Genomic DNA, 15,978 nt, shown 5'->3' on the forward strand with positions numbered 1-15,978 from the left:
AATGCAGAACAAATTGAAAGCCACTTGAAGGGGGTCGAGATCGGATCACACAATTTTCAGGAGCTTTGCCTGTAGATGCAACCTCGCCCCAGCTACCAGAACGGATCCGAACAACATCACCACGCCGCTGAAAACTGCAGCCTGCGTGTAAGTTCCATATCTTTCCAACAAAGCACCGCATATCGGGGTCCCGGTCAGACCAGCAAGACCAATAATGGCCATTGACATGCCGAGATGGGTGCCGATCTGGTCCGGACTTGGGGTCACTTGAGCAATGCAAGGAGACATCAGTGACACGATCCCACCAGAAAAGAAACCATAGAGCACCGCAAAGACAATGATTGATGCATTCGAAGTTATCGCGATCCAGCACAAAAGTAGAATGCCTGTGCAGACACTGGTAATGATCAAGATGTTGAAGCGACCAATCTTATCCGCAACCATACCCGGTAATATTCTGCCAAAAACCGAGGCAGCATTGAGGATGGACAGAAGGTAAGAAGAAAGCTGCGAGCCCATGCCATGAGACTGGGCATATTGCGGAAGATAGAAAAATGGAGTGAAAAGTCCCCACATCATGAAGAAGATACCGAGCGTGACGAGCGTGTAAGGAGCGCGAGTGAAAGCTGCGGGCAAAAGAACCTTGCCATAACGAGGAGGAAGTCGCTCTTTAACCGTGACCATGGCTATCAATACCATGAACAAGATGATGAACCCCACAATTCGGACGGACCATCCGAATCCCAAAGATTCATTTCCCAGCATCTTGCTCAAGGCAATGGGAAAAACAACTCCCCCGATGGAAGATCCGGAGACTGTCACACCGAGAGCTGCAGCACGTCGATTATGAAAGTAGTGGCTCACACATGTCATAACAGGTGCGAATAGCATGCCAGAAGCAATCCCACCCAAGACCCCTTGGGCAAGCATGAATTGATAGTACTTTTTGCACAAAGATGTCATCATTACTGACAGCACAATGCCGATCGCTGGTACATGAATGATCTAAGAGAGTATATCATTAGTAAATGGCCATTGCCAACAGGAAGATATTTCAAGTCCTTACCGAAGCGCCATATCGGTCGAACAATGGCCCACCGACAAGGCTACCAGAGAAGAGAAAGCAGACCTGCACAGACCCAATCCAAGAAATATTGGATGCAGTTTCGTTGGAGAGAAAATGCTCGGTATAGTATTCCTGGTAGACTCTGTGTCATCCGTTAGGGTTCCGTATCAAAAACATATAATTGCGGAAGCACCCACCCAAAAGCGTTCATGTATCCGAAAGTTGAAAAAGAAACACAAAATGCCCCTAAAACGACCATCCAAGCTCGAGTACCACCCTCTGGGAATGCTGTGGATGGTTTTTCAACTTCGAGTCGATCTGATCCTTCTGAGCTATTAGGCGTCGCCCGGTCAATCGATACCTTTGGGGTAGACATTCTGAGAGTTGACTGAGGAAAGTATAGATCTCTCTCTAGTTGGCTTTTGGATTGAATGAGAAACGAGATCTAAATTTATATCTAAGTCTAATATATTTGGGTGGATCAATGTGCTCGGTCTTTTCGCAGAATTCTTCAATCCTCGACCGAAAAGGCCGAGCCTCACAAGGCCTAGAGCACCAGAGCACCGGCATATACCGTTGTGCTCTCCACTAGACGAATACGTGATTTCCGTTTTATTATCAGGGGCACCTTATTTAAGAGATTATATCATTGAATGTCCACATGTTACAGTCTTTGGCTGTCAACATCCTCGGTTTTACGAAATTTGCACCGGCTCCAAATGTAACAACTTTGATGGGAAAATGCAGTATGTACATAATTGGAATAGTAAAAGGTCTTAAAGTCTACAACACAGAAGGTGTAGACATCCCGTTATATTTAATTGGAAATATTGAAACACTCGATATTCTTCACCAAATCAATACATATATTGTCACTCAGGGGGTGAGGGGTGGTGATTTGAGATAGGCCTGCCCTGTGAAGTGCCCCCCCCCTTTACGCCTCATGATCTGACCGCCTTGACCAAACCTGGAGTAATTCCCCAATTGATTTCAACGTTCTCTAGTTTCTCCTTTCCCCCAGCCACAACCATGTTATCATGTCTCGCCCGACCGCGTCTGGGGCGTGTGACCACCTCCATCGCGCGGGCACATACCAAACGTTCCGTCTCAATGAAGAACCTTTCTTCAAATTCCAAAATTTACATTGCGACTGCCGGTTTGATCAGCATGCCCGGCCTGTGGTGGTTGACCGCTACGAGGGATGACGTGCCCCGCTTCGAGGGTCCACTAGCGGAGCACTTGGCCCCTGAGCCAGGTCCCTCTAAAGAGGATGTCACACATATCTTATCGAAACAAGCATACTCCTTCCAGGTCAAAAATGTTGCAGGCGTCAACAGATACGATGGTGCTCAATTAGCGTCCAATAGCCCGTGTGAGGACCGGTTTATTCATGGCAAATTTTCCTCGCCCTGGAATGAGAATGGTCAATGGATGTCCTGGGCCGTTTTTGATGGACATTCAGGCTGGCAGACAGCGGATCTGTTGACGAAACAGCTCCTGCCTTTTGTGCGACGCAGATTGATTGAAGCTAAACCACCCCCAAATGACGAACCAGTGCCAGATGAGTGGGTCCAGAGCGCTATCATGAAAGGATTCGTGGACCTTGACGACTCCATTATCCAGACTGCCCCAGACACATCTAAGAGCGAACAATCCTTCCAAGACAAGGTGAAGAAACTGGCTCCGGCTTTTGCTGGCTCATGCGCTTTGTTATCTCTATACGATCCCATCACAAGCACGCTGCATGTTGCGTGTACTGGTGACTCAAGAGCGGTGCTGGGACAAAAAGGATCGGACGGAAAGTGGGAAGCAATTCCATTGTCAGTAGATCAGACTGGCAGTAACGAAGAGGAGACCGCCCGCATTTCCAAGGAGCACCCTGGCGAGGAAAACATAGCCAAAGGTGGACGGGTGCTTGGACTCATGGTCTCACGAGCATTTGGCGACAGTCTGTGGAAGTGGCCTCTGGATTTCCAGAAGAAAATGAAGCGGAATTTCAATGGTCCAGCACCCCTAACGCCCCGGTACGATGTTCGCACACCCCCATACTTGACTGCCGAGCCGGTCGTGACAAGTACTAAGATCGATCCTAACAAACCCTCGTTCTTAATTATGGCGACGGATGGGCTATGGGATTATCTGTCCAGTGAGCAGGGTGTCGAGTTGGTAGGGAAGTGGTTGGAACCACAAGGGACCGAGAAGAAGAAGAACAAACTCGAGCCAAAAGATGGAGAATTTGACTTTGGCAGATTCTGGAAAGATGTGAACTGGAAGTTTGAGGAAGAGAGAACAACAACACAAGATGATAATGCTGCAGTACATCTGATGCGCAACTCGCTTGGTGGAAATTACCACGAGTTGATAGCAGGTCGGCTTGCGTTTGGCCCTCCATTCTCTCGACGCATACGGGACGATATCACTGTGCAGGTTGTTTTCTTTAATACCAAGAAGTGAATATTAGGTCCTTGGTTGATCTGAACGTGGAAGTTTATTTATAAAATTTGTACTCCTTAGCTCCGAACCCTTTTGGGTAACGGAGACTAAAGATGATCATGACTACCACTAGTACTGATGTATTACACATTTTCTAATTATTTTCATCCCAGTTCTAAACAACATCTGTTAAGAATATATCCTACTCGCCTAATTATGCCGACACTACAGAGTAATGGAGGCGCTGCTTTGGGCATTCGTTCAAATGATTCCTTTGATGATGAGGATATATGGTTGTTGGTATGCACCAGTGTTTTTTGGGTCCCTGTCGCGCTTGTTCTCCTTGTGGTCATATGTTGCCTTCTTATGGATCTTGGACTTCTCTGTTGGCATATTTGCAAGAAACTTGCTCGGTAAGTCATGAGATATGTTGATACCTTTTTCTATCGGCTCGAATCCCTCAGTTCCCATCAAAGAGTGATGCTAACCAAGATCTGACATACAGTTGTATCTGTTGGGTTGCTTTTCGAATGAACAGTTGGTTGATGAAGTTATTACGTTTGGCTTCTGTTCGAAAAGCAGCATCTCAAGTTACATCCAACGAACAGCAAACCACAACCGGTAAGACCCATCCAAACTAAGTATCTTGAAGTTATTAATAGTAATGGGTTTATTTAGAGTCCATAGAGATGGGATACATGAGATCTGATAGCTCAGAACCTCCGTCAGACTACGAACTGTACCGGCCTCTCGAGGAGCCCTTGCCGGTCTACAAACTGTCAGAGAACTGTGACTTGGTCTAGAAGGACGTAAAGGAATATGAATGCGCCTAGAACAATGATATATGGTTTGTATATTGCTTGACTTGGCTTTTCTATCTTGATGTTATATCGATGTCATACTACCGTGATGGCTCTATGGATGTGAAAACTCTATGTTGACTTTGTTTTTTTGGCAATTAGAAACCCTAGCAAATCCTCAAAAATATGGGCGATGAAATGATATGGCATTAGGTTTTTTTTTTTCATGTCCGCCTACAGTAGCTCCGATACTAGGCAGATCCAGCTGGCTTGTCACGAACAGAGATTGCGGGGAGGGGCGTAAATAGCACGTGAAGAGATTAGAGATTCGATTTTGTTGTCCAGCTCCTTAAGCTGGTTTCTGAGGAGTGACAACTGGTCTTTTGCCTCTTCCATTTCAAGAAGGTTTTTCTTTTCCGACGTTGCGGACTTTACGCAATCCAACAAGCCCAACCACCAGACTAGTCATATTCATTGCAAAAAGAAACCAGAACGCTGCACGGTATCCCGTCATTAAAGATTCCGGACTGTGATGGTCCTCTGCTGAAGAAGCTTTTTCGGTGATGCTATTAGAAATCAGGGCAACCAGAGCCAAACCAATGGTCCTGCCGATTTGTGAGACGGTATTGAACACCCCGGATGCTAGACCCTGTGTCTCAACGGGGAACATGCCCGCGATAATGAGGTTTGATACAGTGAAAAGGACGTCTGCAGCAACAGGGTTCAAGCACATGGCGAAGAACACACAACGCCAGTACGTCCACGCTGGATTCACCAGCGCCATGAGAAGTGGAGAAAGAGACGAGATGACCGTAGCTATGCTGATAATAATATCAGCCTGGACACGATGTAAGATCATGCCTGTGATGACGCTGACCCCAAAGCCAACAACCGAAACGGGGATAAATCGCAATGAAGTATTGAGCACAGATAGTTCCTGTACATCTTGGAAAAAGAAGTTGACGACTTGCTCAAAAGCGTTGAAGGAGCCCCAAATCATGAAGACTACAACACAGATACATGTAAAGGCGGCCTGCTTCCACAACGAATTCTTGATCAAGGTAGGCTTAGAGAGGCGCTCCTGTCGGCCTTCCCACAGGATGAAGCCAAGAAGTAGCACGCCAAAGAGACACAAGAGCACAATGGTGACTGTTTCATGGATATTGGACACATCATTGGTTATGATTCTATCAGGAGAGTATCCTAGTCAGCAACTTCCTTGGTATGTGTTTTGGTTATTGTAGACTCAACATACGCTAGAGCATAGGATAGCAGAGCCAACGCAGGGCTTATAAGGAAAGCTCCTATCCAGTCAATGCCAAAGGCAACTCGAGTCCACAAATCGCCTGTTTGGCCTTTCTTATTTCTAGGCAGTTGCCACAACGACAGGAGAAAGGCTGGACAGGTGGCAATGGCCGCGCTGTGAAACCCCCAGCGCCAGCCAACAGTGTCGGCGAAAATACCACCGAAAATGAGTCCGACTCCAAAACCAATTGGCTGACCAGATCCCATCAGCGCCAGAGCGACATTTCTGAGCTTCCCGGTCGGAAAGTGCTCTGTGATGATACTCATTGCAGATGGCAAGCAGAATGATGCTGCCACGCCAGAGATAGCTCGGTAGATAATGAGCTCAGTACCCGATCGCGCAAGACCACAGGCCATGGAGAAGATGCCGAGGAGGAAGCACCCCACTAAAAAGAGGATTCGATTACCCAATGTGTCCGATAAGGCGCCAGAAATGAGAAGCGTGCATCCGGTGGCTAGGGTGAACATCTGGACTGGCCTGAGAGATCCGATATATGTTAGTTGGCTCAGTTCCTGTAGTACCTTTCATGGATTCATGATTTTTTTCTTCTTAGAACGTTGACGGTACAACTCAGCTTTGAGATCACATACCATAATTCCATTCCAGGGCTCAAGTGCAAATCGGCTGAGATTTGCGGAACAGACACAGTGGCAAGACCACCAAGGTAGGAGCTGAAGAAGGTGATGCAAGATATGCAAAAAATCACCATAGGGGCGTTCTTCGGTCCCTTTCTCTCATTACTATATGGGTGAGCATCATCCTCCTGGGCTGTCTCCTCCAAGCGAGGCTGAGATTCACTCCGATCGTCCGTTTTTGGTTCGCGTAAAGTTCCATTTGCTACCGACGTGGCCGACATAACATGTACTGTAATGAAATGCCTTGCAAGAGGCCGAATGGCGAGTGATATGGTCAGCAGGAAGGGAAGAAGAAGTTGAAAAACGAGAGCAAGAATATTAAAAAGCCGTGCAAGCTACTTCGTACGAAGGGCTCCGAAGGACTTCTACAGCTCCACAGCGATTGACACACTGTCAGCTGCCCAGACTGACAAGAATTCTCATACGGAAAGGCGGTATTAGAATCCTTGCTTATCCCGATAGGCCTCGAGGGGTTTTCGGCGCAAGTTGCTTTAACAAGTTGATTTGGCCGAAAGAGGACCCTTGGCAACCCCGTGACCCCGTAACCCCGTACCCCGTCACTTTTGTAGATCCTTGCGGCGTAAATTGCCTTACCCGGCTCAGTGCGTTATGCTCAAATGTGTATTAGGCCTTATCGGTCTATGCCGAGGTGGTCTCCAACTGCGTTCCGGCCTCTCTTTAGGAAGCCTATCTGGATCCCCGGATCCCCGACGGCCCTAGGTCAATCACCGTACGGACAGTAACTGCAGTCTCCCCCTTTTTGCTCGTGTCATTGTATTTCGCCCCCCGGGTTTTGCTTCGTTTTGTGAATTTTATTGAAAAAAATAAGATGACAATACGGTATGAAACACTTCGGTAAGCCAAAGTCCCCATAAGTTGATCTTGTGAATACAATCCGAATACAATCATCGAAGAAATACAACCCTGTAGTATCCCGATGTTGTATTTCTAGATCAGGCTGACTCATTTATCTAGCAACACGATCTATAAACACTACCATCTTGGAAGCTCCTTATAATAATCCGGAAAAAAGAAGAAGAAAAAAACAATAATTCTGAAGCACTTACAGGATGTGGATTTCCGCACAAGAAATTTCTCAACATTGTACGCGTGATGATTGCTGGGTTGTGATCAATGACCATGTGTGGGATCTAACTACATTTGCCCCCGAACATCCAGGGGGCTTTTCCTGTAAGTCGCATATAAAAGACCGAAAAGCTGGAAGGAAGCCAGCCGCCCCGCCAAATTTACGGATATGCCATACTGATGAGCGATTCTGCACAGCTATCTACTGCTTCGCGGGTCACGACGCGACCGAAGCCTACAATGAAGTCCATAGTACTGATGTCATCACGAAGGCCCTTGATCCAAACAAGCTCATCGGCAAAATAGATCGATCGTCCATAGATTCGAACTGGACCAGCAGGTATATCCAGCAAGCCGAAAAGCAAGCGGAAGCGAAACCTCCCCTTGGTACCATTCTAAATGCCCACGACTTTGAACGTGTAGCACAAGACACATTATCCAAGAAAGCGTGGGCGTTTTACTCATCCGCCGCAACGGATTTGGTCTCTGTCAATGCGAACAGATTGTTTTATAATCGCATTTGGTTTCGACCTCGGCTCTTACGAGATGTGAAGTCGGTGAGCACAAAATGCATCATCCAAGGGGTTGAGAGCGCGTTACCCGTGGTTGTTGCCCCAGTGGCCCTGGCGCGACTCGCGAATCCGATTGGGGAGAAGGGAATCGCAATGGCGGCCGCGGGGAAAGGCATTATTCATTGTGTACGTACACAGCTGTTTCGTTTCATGATTTGTTTTTGTACTGATCTGGGAGACGGAACTGCTCTTATAGGTACCTATCACGGCGTCATTCTCCGTCGACGAAATTGTATCAGGTATTCCCTCACCCACGACGACCTTCTTCTTCCAGTTATATGTCAACAAAGATCATGCACAATCCGAGTCACTTCTGCGCCAAGTGTGGGAACTCGGAATCCGCACTTTGTTTGTGACAGTCGACGCGCCCGTCCCTGGTAAACGGGAGGCGGATGAGCGCATAAGAAGCGAGGAGGTTATATCGATGCCAATGACGGGGACCAAGTCACATGAAGATGGTACTGGGAGCGGCCTGACACGAACTACCGGTTCCTTCATTGATAGTACATTTTGCTGGAGAGATCTGGTGTGGCTGAAGCAGCATTGGCCTGGCAAGATGGTGCTTAAAGGTATTCAGTCCGTGGAAGACGCACAGATGGCAGTGCAAGCGGGAATGGATGGAATTGTTCTCAGGTGAGTTTTCGTTGGGGATAACAAATGCAAGGTGTCCCAACCGAGCTAATCCACGTCTTTGTCTAGCAATCATGGTGGAAGAAATCTCGATACATCTCCGCCCGCACTGTTATCCCTACTCGAGCTACAGCGCCATTTGCCTTCGATTTTCGGTCGAACAGAAGTTTACGTTGATGGCGGAATTCGGCGAGGGACAGATATTCTGAAAGCGATTTGCTTGGGAGCAAAAGCAGTTCTGATTGGACGACCGTTTTTGTACGCCCTCAACTACGGACAAGAGGGCGTAAAGCACCTAATTGATAGTGAGTTCCAAGCTTGTATTACCTTCACTGACAACTATTCAGTAACTAAATTGATTTTCCCGTAGTTTTGGAATTGGAACTGCAGACCGCGATGAGATTGGTAGGAATCACCGACCTCTCACAGGCACACCCTGGCCTCGTCAACACGCAGGACCTTGATAACCTGATTGTACGTGAGATGGCAAGCTCTGACTATTCGTGGCAAGGACGCCATGCAAAGATTTGAGTAAATTATAGTGCGGCGGCTCAGCATTCCAAACAGGCTAAGATGGATAAACATCGAATATCAGAGCGTGCAATTCGCAAATGAATAGGAGTCTACTTGTAACGATTTATTACAATCAACAACAGGTCATTTGATTTGGATATGAAAAATATCCTCGGGAGGGAAATAGCTTTGCTACACGTTAAGAGAATACAGTTTTTGTTAAGCATGGAGAATGAATTGAATCTCGTGCGAGATCGAAAATCACTTTTAGAATCCAAGGTCATTAAGCAAAGGGGCCTTTAGAGTCTCGCTAATGCAGAAGTACTCTTTTCCTCGAGGACAATTGGCGCAAAATACCCATTCAAGGCCTCGGCAGTCTTCCTTCCATCGACAAGATCCACAATGAGAGCGACGTACCCGTCTGGGCGAACAACGACAACGCCGCCCTTTTCTACATCAAATCCCATCTTGATGTGTGCAGCTCCCCGTTCTCCGTTCTGCGTCGTATCCCGTCCCCGATGATCATCGGCATAGATGTGGTATTTGTAGCAGGCCAAAAAGTCAGGCAAACACTCGTGTATCTCAACTGATGACCGTTGTGCGCTGAAGATGACAGAAAAAGTAAAGAAGTCTGAGTGAGGGTTATGTCTTTTTTCGTATGAAAGGTCGACATCATTTCGTTGATATCTGCGGAACACGGATTCCTCCGCGTGCAGGTGATCCGTGAGATGAAGAATCGCCTGCGAAGTGGTCGCTGAGTTGCCGGCAAATATGTAGATACGGTAGCTACCGTTGAAAGGAATCTCTTGTTCCAGATAGGCAACATGAGCATCCACAACCCTCGTCACAGTTACCGTGGGGAAGCTGTGTCCCGTACGAAGTGAACCAGGAGTGTGACTCGAGGCCCAAATTAAAGGACTAGGAGGATACGAAACGCCATAGCCACTGGTCAACAAGGAATTCTCCTTGAAAACCTGAATGAATTCCGAGTTCTGTCCTCCTATATTGGAAGACTGACGGGAGCTAAATAAGTTGGCATATTTGGCATCAAATTCGATCAGTCTAGCCGCCGCCAGCTTTCGTTCTTCTTCGTATGTCCCCAAGAGAGAGCGCTTCATGAATCCACTCTCTACAAGATGCAGCTTCCAGGCTAAGTTATGAGCATCCAAGAAGCCGTAATTCATTCCCTGGCCCGCTTTTGGCTAGTCGAAAGGTTAGTAAACACGCTATTTGCTGGTGAAGAATCTTTCGACTGTCGGCTACTTACACTGTGCGTATGACATGCGTCTCCTCCGATAAACACACGTTGATCAAGAGTATATCTCGATGCAATGGCCTGACCAATTCGGTATGCGGAATGCCATTCCACACTCTCCCATTCCACTTTGTACGGAGAGAGAATGACATTTGCCACCTGTTGGATTCTAGGAAGAGTAGCGAATTCCAAAGGCTGTTCCCCAGGCTTTGGGAAGATCTGGAGATAAATCCGAACTCGGTTGTTCCCGTGAGGAATTATCATTGCAGACCCTGCGGGTGAGTGGATGGTACACTTGATCTAATGCAAAATTATAACATTAGCTTGACATCTACCAACGAGGGGAATAAGGCATACCTGTATGTCCGGGAAGTCACTCTTCACCACACCATCAATGACACTCCACACATGAACTGTGGGATCTTTCGAAAGCATTGGAATATCGAGTATTTGCCTCATTACACTTCGTGGCCCATCTGCTCCAAATATGTATTTGGTTCTAAGCGTGGATCGCTTGCTTCCGTCCACACTCACTAGGTCAACTTCTAGTGGATAGGTGGAATCTCGATTGTCTTCTCTGAAGCCTGAAATGGTCCAGGGCCGCTGGACTTCCACCCCACGATTTTTCAAGTCATCCAAAAAGATCTTCTCAATTCTGCCTTGGTGGATGATCGTCGAGAATGGATATCGGGTATCAATGTAATCGGGATAGCTCTTTGAGTTCCCGGTGCGTTGAATCCCATTTTGATCAGAAGCATTCCAGAACGCAACCTCGTAGACACGACCTGGGTCATACGCCATGATTGACCTTTTGAGGCCCATGTTCTGCAGGACATCGAGAGTTCGCGCCTGAATACCACTTGCACGCCCAGTTGCTGTTGGCTCAGCACGGTTGTCGATATGTTTTATCTTGTAGGGCCCCAAGCGGGATAGACAGGCTGCAAACATCAAGCCTACAGGCCCGGCACCAACAATGACGATATCATAGGTTTCGGCCATGACTTCCTTCCTTCAGTTTGTGGATCTTCTTAGCAGAGCAGCTAGGAGGGCTTGGTCAACAAGAGTGAAGCGGGTGATGTATTGATAGCAGTAGTAGCAGTACTTGACCGACGGCCTTGCCTTAAATCGTGGAAATGCAGAGCTGATACTACACTGCAGGGTAGTCATTCTTTTCGGCTGATCTACATTAGTTCGAGCGGATGGGAAGTGGATGAATCCCTCAAAAGTACATTTATCTTACGTGTACTGCTAGAAGGCCTATTATGGGATACATCTCTAGATTAAACTAAGCATTCAGGGTCTACATTGCAGGATATCACAGGACAGAGACACACTTAGTTGTCAGCGGAGTATATCCAGAACACATGTGTTTCATTTTGCATCCTAAACCGTGCCTTTCTAGACACGTCTTCTTTTTCTTTCCTCTTTTTTTTTCTCTATTTCTTTTTTCTATTTCTTTTCTCCCAATTGAGCGTGTCATACCGGACTCCGGTCCAGTATACGAGATTCGTCAAGCACAAAAGGTGTAATGCATAGCTCGTGATTCTGATAATCACTCTTGATCTCTTCAAATTATTGCCTAGACGGCAAATCCGTATTCATGCAATGTAACATCGGATAACTATTTGGTCCATGTGGGGACCCTCTCTCCCCTGTATTCCTCATCACCACTTAGGCCTACCCACTTATTGCGGCAGGGACCCTGGTGTTCTGCAATATATATTCACGGCGACGATCATTTCTGTGATTATCCAACAAGTGGTACTGATAATTCGGTATATTACTCTAGTGTATAACAGGATGTTTTAAAACACATGTGAAAGTAGACCAATTTCGGCCCCAATTGGGGGCTATTTACTAGCACGGATCCTATGGAAGGAATAACGTAGGAACAATCTATGCGTTCTTCCTTCGAAACAAGAGCATAATCGCTGCAAATGTTAGAATGGGAGAATATGTAGAAATCATTGTGATCGAATTTGACTGATGTAATGAGTCGTATACCTACATATTTAGACAGCCGGAGAATATATAACGTAGTTCTATGATAAGGATAACCATAAACCTCGTATATCTATGGACCCTTGTACCCCCTGGCAACGCACTTAGAGCAATTCTGTAAATAGACAAAATAACCTTTTTTGAAAGGATCCTCACCTCAACTAAGCAGGACTCAGTATCATCAGCATGAAACATAATAAAATCAAAATTAAGGAAATGAATCAAACTAGAAAGTCCGTGTCAGATTGGCAATCCCCGCCAAGCCTCCTGGGGATAAGCCTCACTGTCACCCGTCAATGTCATAAACCGTCCCCCCGTAACGGTGCGTCCGCCGATCAGGCCTCCTAATTTTCACTAGTTTTCCAAGGCAGCATCCGTAACTCATTCAGCATGGTGCAGCCCTAGTTGCTAGAGACGGAGTACTCCGTATTGATCGTCTGTTTAAACAAGTAATACCCCTGGTCGTTGTTGGCCTTAACCTGCAGCCGGTCCACGTTCCGACCAGCCAGTTATTGACTGGACCCACTACGACTGCAGGCGATCCTCAGAGCGGTATAAACGGACTATATCTGACCCCGAAAACTCTGGGCAATGATGATAAGCGATGCTAGGATTAGTGACATATGTCACATAACTGCAGATCTGTGAAATAAAAAGTCACTTTTCATTGGCCATTGAGTTAGGCCCTAAGTGGCAAATGCCAAGGTTTATTTGATGGGTGGCCTAATATGGGTAATCCCGAGGCTTGATGGCCCATTGGAAAACTTGAATTGTGTAGCCTGCATGATTGTATAGACTTGTTGGAATCTAGAGCTTGACATCGTCTTGTGAAAGCTCGCTTTCGTAGCGAGGAGTGTCAGATTGGGGTCCACTTGTACATCCCACTGGACTACCACTGGGATTCTTATCATTAATAACATCATCTACATCATTGGAAAAGCCGCAAAAGGACAAGTAAGTACAAGGATGGAAGAAAGTTAATGGATCCAAAAGTTTAATTGCCACAAAAGTGAGAATTGCGAGTCAACCTCGTGCTATGTAGATGGGAGACGAAAATATCGAGATGCTCCAGCTGTACAGAACGCTTAAAGCGATTGCTCTAGCTGTCGAAGGCAGAATGTTTTCCGAATAGCTATTCCCAGGCCTTTAATTGCTTCCTGCACAGTCTCCAGAGAGACACTTGCGAAGTTCAATCGGAAGAAAATCTTTTCCATTGGAACATTTTCTCCGTTACTAGGCATAAACCAACTCCCCGGGACAACGAGAGTGTTGTGCTCGATGGCTGATTTGTAGATTTCTTGTTCGATCTCTCGAGCTGACATGTCGTTCGCACTCGGATGTTTCTTCCAGTCGATCGAAATCCAAGCCTAAGAAGAATATTTGTTCAGTTTAATTGGTCACCTAGGGCTAGTCATCGAGTAGGAGGCTTACGAAAAATCCGGCAGTTGGGGGATTCCAAGTCACGACCTGATGTGGCAGATACCGCTCGAATGAATCAAACATTGTGTTGCGCCTTCTGGTGTATTCTTTCTGTAAATGACGCAGCCATTTCACAAACCCGACATGACCCCAGGTATCATGCAGAAGCTTGAATATCGCAATTTGGGAGAAACCACTGGGATTCTGCACAGAAACTTCGTGGGCTCGCACCATGCGCTCGATTACCTGTTCTGAAGCAGTGACCCAGCCCATGCGAGTACCTGGGGCAATTATCTTTGAAAAAGAATCCATTCGGAACACTCGCCCATCTGTGTCAATGCTGAGATAACTGGGAATCAGCGCCCTGGCAAATTGCTCAACGGATGTTGGGAATGAATCTGTCTCTGGCTCTAGGCTTTGCTTTTCATCCAATGGTAGTAATGATGATTTGTACGGTGGCATCTGAATGAAGTAGTACGGATCATCTTCAAGGATGTACACGCCGTGCTTCTGGGCCACCGCATAGATTTCGTGCTTTCTCTCAATGGGTTGCGTCGCCCCGGAAGGGTTTTGGCCACATGGTATAGTGTACAAGAGGACTGGCTTTTTACCATTTCGTTCTCGCTCACTCCAATTGGTCAGGACAGAATCCAACTCCGCAGGAATGATGCCCAACTCATCCATTCGAACGGTGGCAAACTTGTAGCCCATTGGCACTCCAGTTTCATAGACTGTAGGATAGGTGTACTCTTCCACAAGAATGTAGTCACCCATCTGTCCGAGCATTCGAAAAACGATGTCGAGAGCGGAAGTGTTACCAGCTGTAAGGATACACTTCCAGTCTTTGTACGGAGGATTGTGAATCAGCTATTGGCCATGATCATTAATCCACTCTTCAAGAAATTGCCCTCTCTCGCCTCAAAAATCACGCAACTTACGTTGATATGCTCTGACAGAAATTTCAAGAGTTGTGTTGATCCAGTTCCCTGGCCATACTGTAAAGCAATGGCAATGTCATATATGCTCTCCCCATTTTGACTGTCATGCTTTCCAGCATGAAATCTTGTGGTTTCTGGAGTACTGCTGCCGCCAAATTTGAGCCCTTCAGTTGATGCTGCGTCCCAATCCATACCGTAGAAGGGAAAATACTCAGTGGAAGGAGCTCCAGGCCCCAGTGATCGAATTCCAGCTACGAAAATGTCAGGATAGTAATGTCGCACGCTGCATAGGAGACAATTCACCAGAATGATCGAGGACAGTATGAAGACCCTGCATTGCCGAGTTCTGTGACTTGGATATTAGCATATTTTGTTAGCACAAAATTGAATGCATCAGGGGTACTCTACCTTTCTCAGCAAGCTCTCGCTGTTCAGAAGACCTGAACACCGCACGCATAGCAGTGTCAGTCTGGCAAAACAACTTCTCATCCTCGAGAATTCTTACCTTTCCAGTCTTTTGCATTCGCCATGTCACCATCAGCCTTGGAATTTGTGGGGGCCATGTTGATGGGAATGATGTTTGTGGAAATGAACGTCTTCCGAGGATGCGAGGATTGTCAATATTGTTCAGTCTCCAAAACACAAGCTAGCGGAGCCAAATCTGTCCGATCACGACTTGCGTCTCTGATCACAACGTTTACGGTGGGAAATGCCGTAAGTGATACGAGGTCGGTATAATACTACTCCAGGATATTGATCCTCCTAATCTGACATGCATTAGTTCGGGTAGATCGTGGATCCTCCTAGGCCCCCTGCAGCTTACCTGTTTTCTATCTCGGTGCTTCAGAAAATCTTCCCTGCCTAGCGATTTTGGGATATGCAATGTAACATTAAAATGGCTCATTTCCTAGTGAATACCCAATATGGAATGTAATCGACATAGAACATTCATCCTGTCGGCTCTCTTACGTTAGAGTATTTACTTGTTCGCTGCGTCATTCCCGAATTATTGTTATCTCCAGCTCTAGATCCAAGCATGTACTTTCATCGAGAAATAGATACCTACATACTAGTGCAATACAAGTGCTTACTGAGGTTAGGACGATATCAGGTAAGACAGCGTGGGGATATTGAGTGGCTACCCCGAAAGCGCCCACCAAGTATTGGCACAGGTACCAACCATCAGGTCTTTCTTCCCTTCTCGCCCGTTTAGTTGCAAGAATCCGAACGAACGGACCGACCGACGGAGCTCCTGTAAAGCCCAGATTCAGCTAGTGCCACTTGGCGCCACATGTAACCACATCCACGTTAAAACTGATAAGAC

General features: G+C 46.7%; 6 protein-coding genes across 6 annotated transcripts; 2 read left to right on the forward strand and 4 right to left on the reverse strand.

Moving 5' to 3' along the window:
- Positions 1 to 45: 45 nt before the first annotated feature.
- On the reverse strand, positions 46 to 1,442 carry PEX2_008580 (MCT family MFS transporter; the record flags this gene model as incomplete). Its single annotated transcript, XM_016738135.1, has 3 exons — positions 46 to 1,005; positions 1,067 to 1,208; positions 1,264 to 1,442. 3 exons carry the CDS (start codon positions 1,440 to 1,442, stop codon positions 46 to 48), a joined length of 1,281 nt encoding a protein of 426 aa, XP_016594244.1.
- Positions 1,443 to 2,095: 653 nt separating this feature from the next.
- On the forward strand, positions 2,096 to 3,520 carry PEX2_008590 (PP2C family serine/threonine-protein phosphatase; the record flags this gene model as incomplete). The annotated part of the gene is made up of 1 exon (XM_016738136.1): positions 2,096 to 3,520. One exon carries the CDS (start codon positions 2,096 to 2,098, stop codon positions 3,518 to 3,520), a length of 1,425 nt encoding a protein of 474 aa, XP_016594245.1.
- Positions 3,521 to 4,696: 1,176 nt separating this feature from the next.
- Positions 4,697 to 6,461, reverse strand: PEX2_008600 (Major facilitator superfamily domain, general substrate transporter; the record flags this gene model as incomplete). Its single annotated transcript, XM_016738137.1, has 3 exons — positions 4,697 to 5,486; positions 5,555 to 6,082; positions 6,196 to 6,461. 3 exons carry the CDS (start codon positions 6,459 to 6,461, stop codon positions 4,697 to 4,699), a joined length of 1,584 nt encoding a protein of 527 aa, XP_016594246.1.
- Positions 6,462 to 7,310: 849 nt separating this feature from the next.
- On the forward strand, positions 7,311 to 9,063 carry PEX2_008610 (FMN-dependent alpha-hydroxy acid dehydrogenase; the record flags this gene model as incomplete). The annotated part of the gene is made up of 6 exons (XM_016738138.1): positions 7,311 to 7,431; positions 7,525 to 8,024; positions 8,095 to 8,531; positions 8,598 to 8,833; positions 8,899 to 9,002; positions 9,040 to 9,063. 6 exons carry the CDS (start codon positions 7,311 to 7,313, stop codon positions 9,061 to 9,063), a joined length of 1,422 nt encoding a protein of 473 aa, XP_016594247.1.
- Positions 9,064 to 9,340: 277 nt separating this feature from the next.
- On the reverse strand, positions 9,341 to 11,295 carry PEX2_008620 (Monooxygenase, FAD-binding; the record flags this gene model as incomplete). Its single annotated transcript, XM_016738139.1, has 3 exons — positions 9,341 to 10,243; positions 10,309 to 10,596; positions 10,654 to 11,295. The coding sequence occupies 3 exons, from the start codon at positions 11,293 to 11,295 to the stop codon at positions 9,341 to 9,343; spliced, it is 1,833 nt and encodes a 610-aa protein (XP_016594248.1).
- A 2,087-nt stretch (positions 11,296 to 13,382) lies between these two features.
- On the reverse strand, positions 13,383 to 15,217 carry PEX2_008630 (aminotransferase-like domain-containing protein; the record flags this gene model as incomplete). Its single annotated transcript, XM_016738140.1, has 4 exons — positions 13,383 to 13,664; positions 13,729 to 14,583; positions 14,655 to 14,905; positions 15,160 to 15,217. 4 exons carry the CDS (start codon positions 15,215 to 15,217, stop codon positions 13,383 to 13,385), a joined length of 1,446 nt encoding a protein of 481 aa, XP_016594249.1.
- Positions 15,218 to 15,978: the final 761 nt, after the last annotated feature.

This window comes from Penicillium expansum (assembly GCF_000769745.1).
Source record: "Penicillium expansum strain MD-8 chromosome Unknown contig25, whole genome shotgun sequence".
Taxonomy (NCBI): domain Eukaryota; kingdom Fungi; phylum Ascomycota; class Eurotiomycetes; order Eurotiales; family Aspergillaceae; genus Penicillium; species Penicillium expansum.